We start from the raw sequence: 15,937 nt of genomic DNA, 5'->3' as shown, positions 1-15,937 counted from the left end.
TTTTATTCAAACAAAAGATGTTTAAAATTCTAAAGCTGATTCGGGAAACTCAATAACGAAATGTTAAATTCAGCTGAAAATTAATTCATCCTCGCACAAAGACATTTAAATGTTTAGAAATAACTGAAGGCAAAAAATTGATTCTGCAAAGGTTAGACAAAACGATATTGACCGCGCATTGACGGCAACAAAATACATTTATTGTTTCGGGGTTTGTCAGCTCAGCCATGGCAGCTTGTAAATACCGAAAATAAATCCTTTAGTATTGAAAGGACCATAGGTCCCATTTTATGTCCCCAGAAAAGCTTTGATGTATTGCCTTAGCTTTTAAAAATGCAGCTCACAAAAAAAAAATGGCTGCACCATGGCTTCCAATAGGATTGGTCACTGATCGTGAGTGAACGCCGCACACCAGACGGATCTGAGTGCTTAACCGCTTAAGGACCGCCTCCTGCACATATTTACATCGGCAGAATGGCACGGCTGGGCACATCCACGTACAGGTACGTCCTCTGCTAGTGCCCAGCCGCGGGTCGCAGGCGCACGCCCGCGATCCGGGCCGAAGTTCCGGGACCGCGGGACCCGCGGACCCGATCGCCGCTAAAGTCCCGCGATCGGTCCCCGGAGCTGAAGAACGGGGAGAGGTGAGTGTAAACACGGCTTCCCCGTTCTTCACTGTGGCGCTGTCATCGATCGTGTGATCCCTTTTATAGGGATACACAATCGATGACATCACACCTACAGCCACACCCCCCTACAGTTAGAAACACATATTAGGTCATACATAACCCCTTCAGCGCCCCCTTGTGATTAACTCCCAAACGGCAATTGTCATTTTCACAGTAAACAATGCATTTTTATAGCACTTTTTGCTGTGAAAATGACAATGGTCCCAAAAATGTGTCAAAATTGTCCAAAGTGTCCGCCATAATGTCGCAGTCACAAAAAAAAATCGCTGATCGCCGCCATTAGTAGTAAAAAAAAAAAATGCAATAAAACTATCCCCTATTTTGTAAACGCTATAAATTTTGCGCAAACCAACCGATAAACGCTTATTGCGATATTTTTTACCAAAAATATGTAGAAGAATACGTATCGGACTAAACTGAGGGAAAAAAAATGTTATATATATTTTTGGGGGATATTTATTATAGCAAAAAGTAAAAAATATTGCGCTTTTTTCAAAATTGTCGCTCTATTTTTGTTTATAGCGCAAAAAATAAAAACCGCAGAGATGATCAAATACCACCAAAAGAAAGCTCTATTTGTGGGAAAAAAAGGACGCCAATTTTGTTTGGGAGCCACGTCGCACGTGCCGAATCGCAAAACCTGGCTGGGTCCTTTAGCTGCCTAAAGGTCCGGGTCTTAAGTGGTTAAAAGGTAGCAAATAGCCACAGCTCTTCCTGATAGGCCACGCCCCCTGATGCATTTTGCCCTGCACCCGGGGCTTAGCCATAGACGCGCAAACCCGGTCACATGGCAATGTATGCAAGTGAAATCGGATCATCGACCATGAAAAAAAATAGACCAAGAAAATCTTTAAGTGAAATTCCAGACAAACCCTAAAGCCGTGTACACACGATCGGTTTGTCCGATTGAAAAAAAGACAGATGGACTGTTTTCATCGGACAAACCGATCGTGTGTGGGCCCCATCGGTCTTTTTTCCATCGGTGTAAAAAAATAGAACATGTTTTAAATTTTTCCTCTGGATAAAAAAAAAAACGATAGGAAATTCCGACCGTCCATCGGAGAAAAATCCACGCATGCTCAGAATCAAGTTGAGGCATGCTCGGAAGCATTGAACTCCATTTTTTTCGGCACAGCGTTGTGTTTTACGTCCCCGCGTTTTGTCACAGTGGGAATTTAGTCTGATGGTGTGTAGGCAAGACTGATAAAAGTCAGCTTCATCGGATATCCGACGGAAAAATCCATCGGATTTGAGTCCATCAGAAATCCGATCGTGTGTACAGGGCTTAACTGGTCTTACAACAGTCCCCTCCCCCTTCCTAACACCTATTTTTTACTAACTTGTGTAAGAAAGATCTGTATACTCATCTATTTTTTCAGGCAGTTCCGGTCTGGTCATGTGAGGCCGCTGCAGGGAAGAAGCGGGAACGGCGTTAAATGCATCCAAGTCACTTGTAGACCATGGGGCAGATCCACAAATACTCTGGCGTACTTTCAAATTTCCTGCGTTGAATCCTCAAAACAAGATACGACGGCATCTGGGTTAGATCCGACAGGCGTACGCCTTCGGATCTAAGATGCAATACTTCGGCGTCCGCTGGGTGTTGTTCCCGTCGTTTTCTGCGTCGAGTATGCAAATTAGCTATTTCCAACGATCCACGAACGTACGAGCGGCCGTCGCATTTTTTTATGTCGTCTCTAGTCGACTTTTTTCGGCGTATAGTTAAAGCTGCTATCTGGTGGCATACTCAATGTTAAGTATGGCCGTCGTTCACGCGTATAATTAAAAAAAAAATTGTGTTTGCGTAAGTCGTCCGTGAATCGGGCTGGACGTAATTTACGTTCACGTCAAAACAATGACGTCCTTGCGACGTCATTTAGCGCAATGCACGGTGGGAAATTTTAGGGACGGCACATGCGCAGTTCGTTCGGCGCGGGGACGCGCTTCATTTAAATGAAACACGCCCCCTACTCGCCGATTTGAATTACGCGCCATTACGCCACGAGAGATAGACTACACCGCCGTAACTTACGGTGCAAATTCTTTCTGGATTCGAACCAAAGAGAAGTAAGTTACGGCGGTGTAGCGTATCTCAGATACGCTGCGCCAGGGCAGATCTTTGTGAATCTGCTCCCATTTGTATTGTTTTCCATCTCAAGCCCTGATGAAGGGGGCGGATTTGGATCCCCAAAGTGCATTAGATACTCTTTTGATTGTCCCCCCTGACCTTTAGTGGAATAACGCTGTTCTATCCGGATCTTTTATCGGTGGTGTGGCACAATTTACATCTCTGTTATATTTAGATGTTAGTCAGAAAGTAAAGTATCAAGATTATTTTTTAAATTAAAAGTTCCAACGTGTTTTCGGGGGTCCCAGAAGACCTTTTTTTTTCTGGGCTCAGAACCTGAGAGCTGCTGGATTGGGGACCAGAGACTGCTTGCGTGATCGCACCCATGTTAAAAGGGGGAATTGTAAGGAGCTGTCTACCATTCTACACATCCCTAAGGCTTGCCCTTGGGCCATCCCAACGAATCCACACACCGGCCATCTCATCTGTATGCACTCAGCCCCCCCCCTCAATCCTGTATATATGCCAGTCCCCTCACACCTATATATATGATAGCCCCACACATACGAAAATCTGTAAACACATAAGCCTCTGGTCCCTCCCTGTACACAAACATCCCCCTCCCTTTCCCACACAGCCCCCACTTGTAAAGAAAATCTTCCTACCTAGTCCCAGCTCATTTTCACAAAGCTGACATGTTGCTGACACAGAGGAGCACAGTACAGGTAGCTCACACGAGGGGTGCACATGCACATAGTAGCCAGAGGTGGTAGTAAAGAGCTCGATGTCTGAGCTTAATGACACAGAGAGCAGCACAAGTTGCGAGATCATTTCTATAGTGCACAACATGGATCCCTTTCACCCGCTCTGCCTTCTTCTGGCTCCTCCTCGTACACACGATAGGTTAACCAGAGGACAACGGTCTGAAGGATCGTTGTCATAGGTTAACCGATGAAGCTGACTGATGGTCCGTCATGCCTACACACCATAGGTTAAATAACCGATCATGTCAGAACGAGAAGATGTAAAACACAACGACGTGCTGAAAAAAACAAAGTTCAATGCTTCCAAGCATGCGTCGACTTGATTCTGAGCATGCGTGGATTTTTAACCGATGGTTGTGCCTACTAACGATCGGTTGTGACCTATCGGTTAGGAATCCATCAGTTAATTTTAAAGCAAGTTGGCTTTATTTTAACCTATGGTTACATAACCTATGGGGCCCACACACGATCGGTTTTGACCGATGAAAACGGTCCTTCAGACCGTTGTCCTCTGGTTAACCTATCGTGTGTACGAGGCCTTACAGTTTTAATGGCTGTACCCCCTGATGGCAGCCCTGCCAACAGCAGCCATGGTTTGTTGGGTGTAGTCTACCAAACCTCTTTCACACACAGGATTGTGCCTTATATGATCTAGATCAGCCTTTCTCAACCTTTTTACCCCGGAGGAGCCCCTAAAAATAAGTTTGAGGTCTCTGGGAACCCTTAATAAAACCAATTCATGTTTTACCTCCAATGAACAATTATATTCTTCATCAATTCTGGACACCGGGCACTCCTCTGTCCCTACTCAAGAATCAGTGGTCATTAGGAAGACTGCTATCCTTACAGTGTTGGCCCAGGAACTATGTAGTCACTATAAAATGGAAGGCCAATTATCCACAACCCAAGGAAACCCCTGGAAACATCTGGAGGAACCAAAGGATTCAATGGAACCCTGGTTGAGAATGGTTGATCTAGATCTGTGGTCTCTAAACTGTGGACCAGGGACCCTTTTCTTGCTGTTATCTGGCCCTTAGGGCACTATTTAATTCACAGACCCCAATGAAGGGCACAATTATTTCCAATGACACCAACAAATGGGCCCAATAGCACCAACGAAGCGGCAAAATTCCTCCCATTAACACCAACTTTGGGGCACAATTCCTCCCAATGACACCAACTAAGGGGCACAACTCTTTCCAATGGCACCAACAATTGGGCCCAATGGCACCAACAAAGAGACCAAAATTCCTCCCAATGACACCAACGAAGGGACACAATTCCTCCCATTAACACCAACTTTGGGGAACAATTTCTCCCAATGACACCAAAGATAGGGCACTATTCCTCACAATGACACCAACAATGTGGCACATTTCTTCTCAATGACACCAACAATTGGACCCAATAGCACCAATGAAGGGGCACAATTCCTCCCATTAACACCAACTTTGGGGCACAATTCCTCCCAATGACACCAAAGATGGGACACTATTCCTCACAATGAACCAATGATGGGTCACATTTCTTCCCAATGACACCAACAATTGGTCCCAATATCACCAATGAAGGGGCAAAATTCCTCCCAATGACACCAAAGGTAGGGCACTGTTCCTCACAATGAACCAACGATGTGGCACGTTTCTTCTCAATGACACCAACAATTTGGCCCAATGGCACCAACTTTGGGGCACAATTCCTCCCAATGACACCAAAGACAGGACACTATTCCTCACAATGAACCAATGATGAGGCACATTTCTTCCCAATGACACCAACAATTGGGCACAATAGCACCAGCGAAGGGGCACAATTCCTCCCATTAAGAGTGAGTGGGTGAGTGAGTGAGTAACTTGTATAGCGCTACAAATGTGAACTAAATCGCCTTAAGGCGATTGTTTCCACCCAGTGTCGTCCTGATCCTTCAGAAGAGGTGGGTCTTAAAAATTTTCCTGAAGGCTCGATAGTTTTCCTGAATGCGGATGTTTGTGGGTAGATCGTTTCATAGCCGTGGTCCTTGGACTGCAAATCTTCGTTCTCCCTTTGATTTGTAGCGGGACTTGGGTATGTGGAGGAGGTTTTGGTTAACACCAACTTTGGGGCACAATTCCTCCCAATGACCCAACAACGGGGCACATTTCTTCTCAATGACACCAACATTTGGGCCCAAATGACACCAAAGATGGGGCATTATTTTTTTTCCCACTGATGTCAGGGACCTCTTCTACTCCCAATGGCCACAGTCTGAAGCCCCCTGATTGAGATCAACCCTAGGGATCCAGTACTACCATTTACCTAATTTTGTGAGAAAATCATTAATACGTGATACATGAATCCCGACACGTCTTCTCCACAGAAAATAGCTACATAACTTACGGGAAAAAGCAACAGAATCACATTATTTAAAAAAAAAAAAGTAGTTTGTTTCTTTATGTGCCTTGAAAATTTGAATACTTTACTATGTAAAAAATTGAAACAAAAAATCAAATACAAATTGGATATATTTTCAGAGGCCAGCCTGTCATTAAAGCATTTGGTTTAGAGCATGTTTCTTTTAATTAGCAATTTTATTTTGCAGCAGGCCTGACTAGGCTTGCTTGTTTTGTGTTACGTACCAGCACGCGCAAGCCCTCTTTTCTGCTCGCTGCAGACCTACTTCCTCTGATCGGCACCTAATTCCTGTGGCCTTTGTGTCTGAGAAATGGTTTGAAATCTCCTGCTGACTGGCTGAAGTCTGTTTTTCTTCCTTGAGGGCAGGGCAGACGCCATGTTTCAGTTTACTGGTACGTACTGATTTTTTTTTTTTTTTTTTTACAGAACGTTTTTAACCAAAAAAAAAAAGTATTGCACCACACAGCCTTTGACTGTTTTTTTTTTATTTATAAGAATTGATGTCTTTGATGTAAAGTCCATGACGGGAAGTAGCCATTTGTGAACTGAACTAATATATTGGCCACCTTGTTTTTTCCTGTTTGGTGATGCTGCTCGTTCCTGGTCAATCGATAAGCTGGCTGATGGTTCCTCCCTTAAAAGAGGCTCTGCTACGTCTACTGCAGGTATAAAGTAAAGGCCCCCCCCCCCCCAGAGGAGCGTGTATCTGAAGCCACATCACACGCCTTTCTTGGTGAGATCCTGCCTGGTTTTGACACCTCTGGGTAGTATGCAGGGGCGGGCTGGGCAGGGGGCAAGGTGGAGATTTCCCCCCAGGCCAGCTACCTTGTATTCAAAATGGCCACGCTGCCTGCCTGCTATATTTTTTCCTGTAGATGGTTGGCTGGCTGGCTGCTGCACTGCATTGTGGGAGTTGTAGTCTGCAGTTCTAGTCTGCACCGCTGCACCGTTCCTGATGGCAGTGGGTGCAACTAAGCAGCGCAGCAAACTACAACTCCCAGGAGTCTCTGAGGCAGGCAGGGCGTGCCAGGGGACGCATCCTGTGAGTGTCTCAGGCTGGGGGCTGGCTGCACTGTGACATTTTTGCCCACGCTGTGAAATAGGTCCCGCCCTCCTCCTAGACCAGCTCGTGTGATAGACGGAATACTGCATCTATCACGCAAACTGGTCTAGGAGGAGGGCGGGACTTCCGTCACAACGCGGTCGAAAATTTCAGACAGCTCCGTGACACAGCGAGAGATGCATAGTCCACGCACTGACTGGCACATTAAGTGCGATGATGGTGATTTACAATGATGGTGAGGCTGCAATGAGGCAGAAATAAGTAAGGGCACAGTAAGGTGGCAATAAGGGCACAGTAAGGTGGCAATAAGGGCATGGTAAGGTGGCAATGATGGGCACGCATTGAAAAAACAGGTGGGCATAAATGGTGAGCTGATTCGGTGGTTCAGTGGGCCACTTGACTGGACTTGCCCCCCAGGCCTAAGGCTGCCAGCCCTCCCCTGGTAGTATGGTAGCTTCTATCTAAGCTCTGCTGTCTCACACATTCCTATTGGCCTACAACTATGATTTGGGAGCCTCGTTGGCTAATATGAATGTACAGGAGGCAAGAAGGGAGCGGGCAAGTTTTGTCACTTTGATGAGATGACGGAGCTTTTACTGCATTGAAAAGAGTCCAAGGGTGTTGTATTCGATTAAACAGTTCAATAAAAGTCTGGGAGCTCACCCACTTTTTTTCAAGCCCCTTTCATCAGGGCTTAGAAAACAGCTGCAATTAATTGAGTCTGAAGGAGGGAGGTATAAAATTCATAGGCGTGTGCACAGGGTGTGCCCAGGCACACCCTAATTACCCTGTGCTCCCCCTACTGCCCTGGCTCCCATCGTTCCACCTGTTCATCTTCTCTACTGAACTTTATACCTGCAGATTTTTTTTTTACTTTGATTATCAGTGTCTTTTTAAGGTGAACCTTTTGCTCCATTTAAAAATTGAGATGTAAATTATGAGCAGGCATCGGAAGACACCCGCTGTTTCCTGCTAATAACCAGAAATAATATTTTGACGATCCTATCTGATTTGGGTTCGCCCAGGATCCGACTTCCTCTGACTTCATGGCTTAGCCCCGCCAAATGCCGTTCCAGTGTCCAATGAGAATGCATCAGTGGCCAGTAGAGGTGCTCTCACCGGAGGATGGCGGTTGGTAGAGCATAACCATTAAGGCAGGGGAGTTCACATTCTGGTACCAGAGTGAAACGAAATCAGAGAGGGACACAGAAAATACCAGTACTTTTCTGCGTAATAAAGCCAACAGAAGTCATCTTGTAGTGCCTGCTTTTAGGCATGTCTTCACTTTAAGATGGTCGTCCCTTGGGTGATAGGTGACATCCCTTTGTAGATGTAGATGAAGCACAGGTTTACTTTAAGATGTTGTCTCTTGGGTGATAGGTGACATCCCTTTGTTTGTAGATGTAGAGGAAGCACAGGTTCACTTTAAGATGGCCATCTTTGGAGGATAGGTGACATCCCATTGAAGATGAAGCATGCGTTCACTTTATGATGGCCATCTCTTGGGTGATAGGCGACACCCCTATGTAGATGTGCACGCGTTCACTTTACGATGGCCATATCTTGGCGGATTAGTCACATTTCCTTTGTAGATGTAGATGAAGCACAGGTTCACTTTACGATGGCCATCTCTTGGAGGATAGGTGACATCCCGTTGAAGATGAAGCACGCGTTCACTTTATGATGGCCATCTCTTGGGTGATAGGCGACACCCCTATGTAGATGTGCACGCGTTCACTTTACGATGACCATCTCTTGGCGGATTAGTCACATTTCCTTTGTAGATGTAGATGAAGCACAGGTTCACTTTACGATGGCCATCTCTTGGAGGATAGGTGACATCCTGTTGAAGATGAAGCACGCGTTCACTTTATGATGGCCATCTCTTGGGTGATAGGCGACACCCCTATGTAGATGAAGCACAGGTTCACTTTAAGATGGCCATTTCTTGGGGGGTAGGTGACATCCCTTTGTAGATGTAGATGAAGCACAGGTTCACTTTAAGATGGCTGTCTCTTGGGGGATAGGTGACATTCATTTGTAGATGAAGCGCAGGTTCACTTTAAGATGGTCGTCCCTTGGGTGATAGGTGACATCCCTTTGTAGATGTAGATGAAGCACATGTTCACTTTAAGATGTCGTCTCTTGGGTGATAGGTGACATCCCTTTGTTTGTAGATGTAGAGGAAGCACAGGTTCACTTTAAGATGGCCATCTCTTGGAGGATAGGTGACATCCCATTGAAGATGAAGCACAAGTTCACTTTATGATGGCCATCTCTTGGGTGATAGGCGACACCCCTATGTAGATGAAGCATAGGTTCACTTTAGGATGGCCATCTCTTGGTGGATAGGTGACATCCCTTTGTAGATGAAGCACAAGTTCACTTTACGATGGCCATATCTTGGTGGATTTGTTTGCATTCCCTTTGTAGATGTAGATGAAGCACAGGTTCACTTTACGATGGCCATCTCTTGGTGGATTGGTCATATTCCCTTTGTAGATGTAGATGAAGCACAGGTTCACTTTACGATGGCCATCTCTTGGAGGATAGGTGACACCCCTTTGTAGATGAAGCACAGGTTCACTTTACGATGGCCATCTCTTGGAGGATAGGTGACACCCCTTTGTAGATGAAGCACAGGTTCACTTTACGATGGCCATATCTTGGTGGATTGGTCGCATTCCCTTTGTAGATGTAGATGAAGCACAGGTTCACTTTAAGATGGCCATCTTTTGGGGGATAGGTGACATCCCATTGAAGATGAAGCACGCTTTCACTTTATGATGGCCATCTCTTGGGTGATAGGCGACACCCCTATGTAGATGAAGCACAGGTTCACTTTAGGATTGCCATCTCTTGGAGGATAGGTGACACCCCTTTGTAGATGAAGCACAAGTTCACTTTAGGATGGCCATCTCTAAGTGGATAGGTAGATTCCTCATATATCTTTCCTGTGACTAGATCCAAACAAAGTCCTAAAGCTTAATTTTTTCTGGTTGAATTCGCTCAATGTCTGTCTCCTTTCCCTAGTGATAACGTGTCCTATCATGGACCAAACCAATTTTTTTGGGTTCCTAATGCTCCTGTGAGGTTGCTAATTTCTAGCAAATTGTCAAGCTGCAGATTGGTTCAGGTCACAACATGGCTACTTCCTTTATGTATAAATGGCAGGAACAGTTATGATGATTGTGTACTTTATGATATATAGAACTTTTAACCTTGATTATTATTATTTTTTTATTATATCTATGTTCCATGCTGTAATGATTTTCACAATTTGCAATATGTACATGTTTTTATATATTTGTTACAATTTTATGTTTGTAAATCTGTGTATGTGATGTACAGTTTTGATTTTATACGATATGTTTTATACCATTTTATACGATATGTTTTATACCATTTTATACGATATGTTTTATACCTTGTGTAGAAGCTGCAAAGTCTTACTTTGTTCTAAGGAATTTTAAGCATGAAAAGCAAATATTGATTTTTACAAAGGATTGCTAAAAGCATGTCTACTTCCCTTTCCCACCACATACCTTTCACGGTGGACCGGGTCTTAGATCTGTGGCCGGTTGATAACAGAGGCCCAGATTCACAGAGAGCGGGCACACATTACGCCGCCGTAGCGCATATCAATGTACGCTACGCCGACACAGTGCAGAGAGGCAAGCATAGAATTCAGGAAGCCAGTGCTCCTAAAGCTGCTTCGGCGTGGCGTAGATTTCGAAGGCGCAGGCCGACGTAGGTGGAAGTAGGCTTGCCCCATGCAAAGCCATGCAAATGAGGCGTGACCCCATGCAAATGATGGTTTCAGAGCCAGACAAGTACGTTGAACAAACTGCGCATGCGTCGTGTCGTGGACGCATCCCCGTGCGCATGCTCATAACGTCGGAACAACTAACTTAGATACCCTGGATCACTGCCTATGCCATGAACGTAATCTACGCCCATCCAGACACACGTCCAACGTAAACTACGTAAAAACCGCCGGCTTGTGTTCCCTGATGCAGACCTTTACATGTCTGCTGCTGAGTTACACCTCCTTTATGGGGCTTAACTTTACGCCGGACGTACAACTTACGCGCACCTCTCGTAGCCTGCGTCGGGCGCGCGCAGGTTTGTGAATCGACGTATCTCCCTCATTTGCATATTTGAATGGCTAATCAATGGCAGCACCACCATGCGGCCAGCGTAAATATGCGCCCACCCTACGCCGGCGTAGGCAAATTACGTTGGCGGGATTAAGCCTGTTTTTAGGCGTATCTTAGTTTATGGGTAGGGCGCACATATACGCCGGGCGCACATTTGTGAATCCGGGCCAGAGTGTTGAGTTGGTGTATTTTAATTGAACCTATCACAGATCTTGGCAAGTTTAATTGAGAACATCTGGGATAACGTCTAAGCAGAGGTTTCCTTTAAACAAAACTTGGTCCGCCATCAATGCTTCCTCTGTCCAGAACCAGCACCATCCAAGACTCTCCAGCCCCCCCCCCCCCCAGCCACCAGACAACACCTCAGTGTAGAGTGGCAAAAACAAAACTCATTTATCATCACACATGGACACAACAGATATCCCACCCGGGGCCATCACCCCTCCCTTTGGAATTCAGGGCAGGGTAAACTGCAAGGAGAGCTATTAGAGACACATGGTGCTGTACACAAAAGAGGGGTCAGGGAAGCTGGACCCAGAGTTTCCAGAGCTCTCCAGGGTAAGCTGAGTTGCACAAACCCCCCACCCAAAGTGACCTCTGTCACGTAAACCCATTGTATTTTTATGCCCCAACTCTATCCATGAGGGAACCTATACAGACCAAGTCATATATATATATATATATATATATATATATATATATATATATATGTGAATTATGTTAGCTTCTGGAGAGCTTTCTATACCAGGGAAGCCCAATCTATCTTCATTCCCTACCTCTGACCAGAAGGAAATGATAGTCAACTTCAAGAGAGCTGGGTATGCCAGAGACACCTGTTCTTTTTTTTATGCTCCCACCGCTACCCAAGAAGAAAATTTAAAGACTGTGACGGGAGGGCCCGTGGAACCCAGAATCCCTTGGAAAGGTTGGGAAACCCCTTTTTCAGCTCCCCATGCACCTCTTATGTCTAAGTCACCCTGTACCATCCTGGCACAGGGTGACTGAGAAAATATGTCTTAAAATGGGACAGTAATATTTCTCCACAATATCTCCCAGGATATATGTAAAGACTATTCTTAGTTTGTTTGATTCTGAACTCAACATGTTAGTTGAGAGAGCTGATCACATTGGCCTCTGTACAATGTAGGAGATGGGCCGACTCCTGCTGGAGCTCCTGCTGTTGTGAAAAAAAGCACTCAAAAAAAGCACGAAAGCACTCAAGCGGCGTGTGGGGCGTTTCGTTACAAAGACCAATAGGCAAATGGGGTGAACTTCAGGAAAGCTGGGTATACCAGGAAAGGCTAATTTGTTTATTGCCGTATCTCTTCCAAGAAGGAAAGCCCAAAGGACCAAGCCCTATGTTGGTAAATGAGGTCAACTTCAGGAGACCTGGGTATACTAGGAAGCCTGCTTGTTTAATGCTCTGCCTCTGCCAAAGACAGGAGCCATGTGGACCAATTCCTATATGAATTGATGATGGCAACTTCATTGGATCTGTGTGCTCCAGGGAAGACAGATCTGTTTCATGGCCCACCTGTACCCAAGAAGAAAATTAGAAAGACCGATGTATGAAATTCAGAAACCTTGGGTATACCAGGGAAGCCTGATCTGTTTAATGCCCCACCTCTGCCGAAGAGAGAAACCATAAGAACCAAACCCTATATAAGTAAATTAGGTCAGCTTCGGGATCACCGTGCATGTCAACCAAGCCTCATCCATCTTCATGTACTACCTCTCCTCTCCACAAAAGAGAAACCATAAAAAAAAAACAAAGCCATGTATATACGTATAATTTCATATACAAGCAAATGAGGTGAACTTCAGGAAAGCTGGGCATAATAGGGAAGCCTGATTTGTTTAACGCCCCATCTCTTCCCAAAGAAAACCCAAAAGGACCAAGTACTTTGTAGGTAAATTAGGTCAATTTCGGGAGAACTGGGTATACCGGGGAAGTCTGATCTGTTTAATGCCTCACCTCTGCTCAAAACAGAGACCGCAATAATCAAGTTCTATATAAGTTAATGAGGTCAACCTTAAGAGAGCTGATTGCTCCAGCAGAAGCCTGATCTGTTTAATGCCCCACCTCTGTCCAAGAAGGACAATTTAAAGGCCAATTCAAATATAAGTTAATGGGGTAAACTTCAAGAAACCAAAAGACCAAGCCATATGTAAATAAATAAGGTCAACTAGACCTAAAGCCCCACCTCTGTCCAAGAGAGAATCCATATAGACCAATCCCTATATACAATATGAGGCCAACTTCATGAGAGCTGAGTATTCCAGGGTTGTCTAAACTCTTTCACACCCCACCTCTTCCCAAAGAAGAACTATCAAAACCAATCCATATACCATATAAGTAGATGGATGAAATTCAGGAATCTTGGGTATACCAGGGAAGCCTGATCTGTTTAATGCTCCACCTCTGCCAAAGAGATCACCCGTATAGACCAAACAATCCCTATATAAAAATATGAGATCAACTTTATTAAGAGCTGGGTATTCCAGGGAAGCCTGATCTGTTTCATAGCCAACTTCTTCCCAAGAAAAAACCCAAAAGGACCAAGTTCTATGTAGGATAAATTAGGTCAATTTCGGGAGAACTGAGTATTCCAGGGAAGCCTGATCTGTTTCATAGCCCACCTCTTCCCAAGGCAAAAAATGATCAGTATCAATCCATATACTGTATAAGTAAATGGAGGAGCTTTTGGAAAGCTGGGTATACCCGGGAAGTCTGATCTGTTTAATGCCCCACCTCTGTCCAAGAAGGAAAATTTAAAGGCCAATTCATATATAAGTAAATGGGGTAAACTTAAAGAAACCAAAAGACCAAGCCATATGTAAATAAATAAGGTCAACTTAGACCTAAAGCCCCACCTCTGTCCAAGAGAGAATCCATATGGGCCAAGCCCTATATAAAATATGAGGCCAACTTCATGAGCTGAGTATTCCAGGGGTGTCTAAACTCTTTCACACCCCACCTCTTCTCAAAGAAGAACTATCAGAACCAATCCATATACCATATAAGTAGATGGATGAGATCTTGGGTATACCAGGGAAGCCTGATCTGTTTAATGCTCCACCTCTGCCAAAGAGATCACCCGTATAGACCAATCCCTATATAAAATATGAGGCCAACTTCATGAGAGCTGAGTATTCCAGGGGTGTCTAAACTCTTTCACACCCCACCTCTTCCCAAAGAAGAACTATCAGAACCAATCCATATGCCATATAAGTAGATGGGTGGCATTCAATAATCTTGGGTATACCAGGGAAGCCTGATCTGTTTAATGCTCCACCTCTGCCAAAGAGATCACCCGTATAGACCAAACAATCCCTATATAAAAATATGAGATCAACTTCATGAGAGCTGAGTATTCCAGGGACGCCTGATCTGTTTCATAGCCCACCTCTTCCCAAGGCAAAAAATTATCAGTATCAATCCATATATCGTATAAGTAAATGGATGAGCTTCACTAAAGCTGGGTATACCAGGGAAGCCTGATTTATGTAATGCCTAACTTCCCAGGAGAGAAACCAGAAGGACCAAGCCCTATATAAGAAAATTAGGCCAATTTAAGGATAACTGTGCATGTGAGGGAAGCCTCACCTCTCTTCATGCCCTACCTCCCCCATAAAAACCAAACCATGTATACATAAACAGGGTGAACCTTAGAGGTGCTGCTTCAAGGTTTTCGAAATACATTCATTTAGCATTATTATTAAAATTGAATTTTTTTTTTGTTTTCCAAATTCATGTTCAACGAATAGCTAAAAAATAAGAAATACCAGGATGTTTTCATTATTACATAATAAATGTTCTTTATCTTTATACATTGTATCAATGTTACCTCCACATTAGGAATATGGAAACATCTTACTTATATATTTAGCTCGCCGTTCCCGTTAACCATTTTTTTTGGCGTCTAACTTCGTTTTTGTGGAGGGAAGTCCATTGTGTACACCGAGGTCAGCTTGTTTGTGCTGTTTTTTTTTTTTTTTGTATGTTACGATGAGTCAGACAAGCATTTATTTGTCGGGTTCCGGCTGTATGTGCGACTGTACAATGGGGCTGAACGAGAAGAATGGAGACATTGCTTGTTTTGTTTGCTGTTTTTTTTCTCCTTCTGTCAAGGCGTATTTTTTTTTTTTGTACTTAAGGGTCTAAGGGAAAATCGAGGTGAAGTTTGTGAAATATTACCACCAACGTGAAAGCGAGAACTGGCCCCTCGCAGCAGCAGTCATCATGGCTGCTCAGTTGGCCTACGGAGGATCTGGGATTTCGTCCAAGTTGGTGATGCGCACATTTGGTCATCCCTGAAGGAGCCAACTGTTTGGCATCCGGAACGAAAGCGTGAATCGCGTAGGGAACAATAGATGCGTTCCTGTTATTTGCTGAATAGGCCGACAGATGTGGTCCTTTTATGGCCAATTTTTTATTTTTTTTTATTTATCGTGCCCATCCATCCATATATGGTATGACTTGGCTGAATTTTTTTTTTTATTAAATCCCATTGTAAACATTGGGGTAGATTCAGTAACATTTGCGCAGTTTTTACGTAGGCGCAGGGCAGCGTTTTTGCCCTGCGCCCCCGCAAATTTTCTGCGCTACCCTCGATTCACGGAGCAGTAGCTCTGTAAATTGCGTGGGCGCTCCGGCAAAATGCCCGACGTAAGCGCGCGCAATTTAAATGATCCCGTAGGGGGCGGTAATCATTTAAATTAGGCGCGTTCCCGCACCGAGCGTAGGGCGCATGCTCCGTCTGGAAACTTTCCCGACGTGCATTGCGGCAAATGACGTCGCA

General features: G+C 44.6%; 1 protein-coding gene across 4 annotated transcripts in view; it reads left to right on the top strand.

The window, feature by feature from the left end:
• The window catches only part of AJAP1 (adherens junctions associated protein 1), a 272,105-nt gene that overhangs the window by 225,668 nt on the left and 30,500 nt on the right, over positions 1-15,937 (top strand). For 2 of the 4 annotated variants that reach the window (XM_040326550.1, XM_040326553.1), the window contains one exon: positions 6,172-6,304. The exons of 1 other annotated variant lie outside the window; for it this stretch is intronic. In XM_040326550.1, coding sequence (XP_040182484.1) covers positions 6,172-6,244 — 73 coding nt within the window. In that variant the 3' untranslated portion in view covers positions 6,245-6,304. Of the gene's footprint in view, positions 1-6,139; positions 6,305-15,937 lie in introns of those variants that run through there. One more of the 4 variants, XM_040326551.1, reaches the window with a different exon arrangement.

Source organism: Rana temporaria, chromosome 10 (genome assembly GCF_905171775.1).
Source record: "Rana temporaria chromosome 10, aRanTem1.1, whole genome shotgun sequence".
NCBI classification, from domain to species: Eukaryota; Metazoa; Chordata; class Amphibia; order Anura; family Ranidae; genus Rana; species Rana temporaria.
The sequence above is the reverse complement of the archived record's forward strand: the minus strand, read 5'-3'. Positions and strand labels throughout refer to the sequence as shown.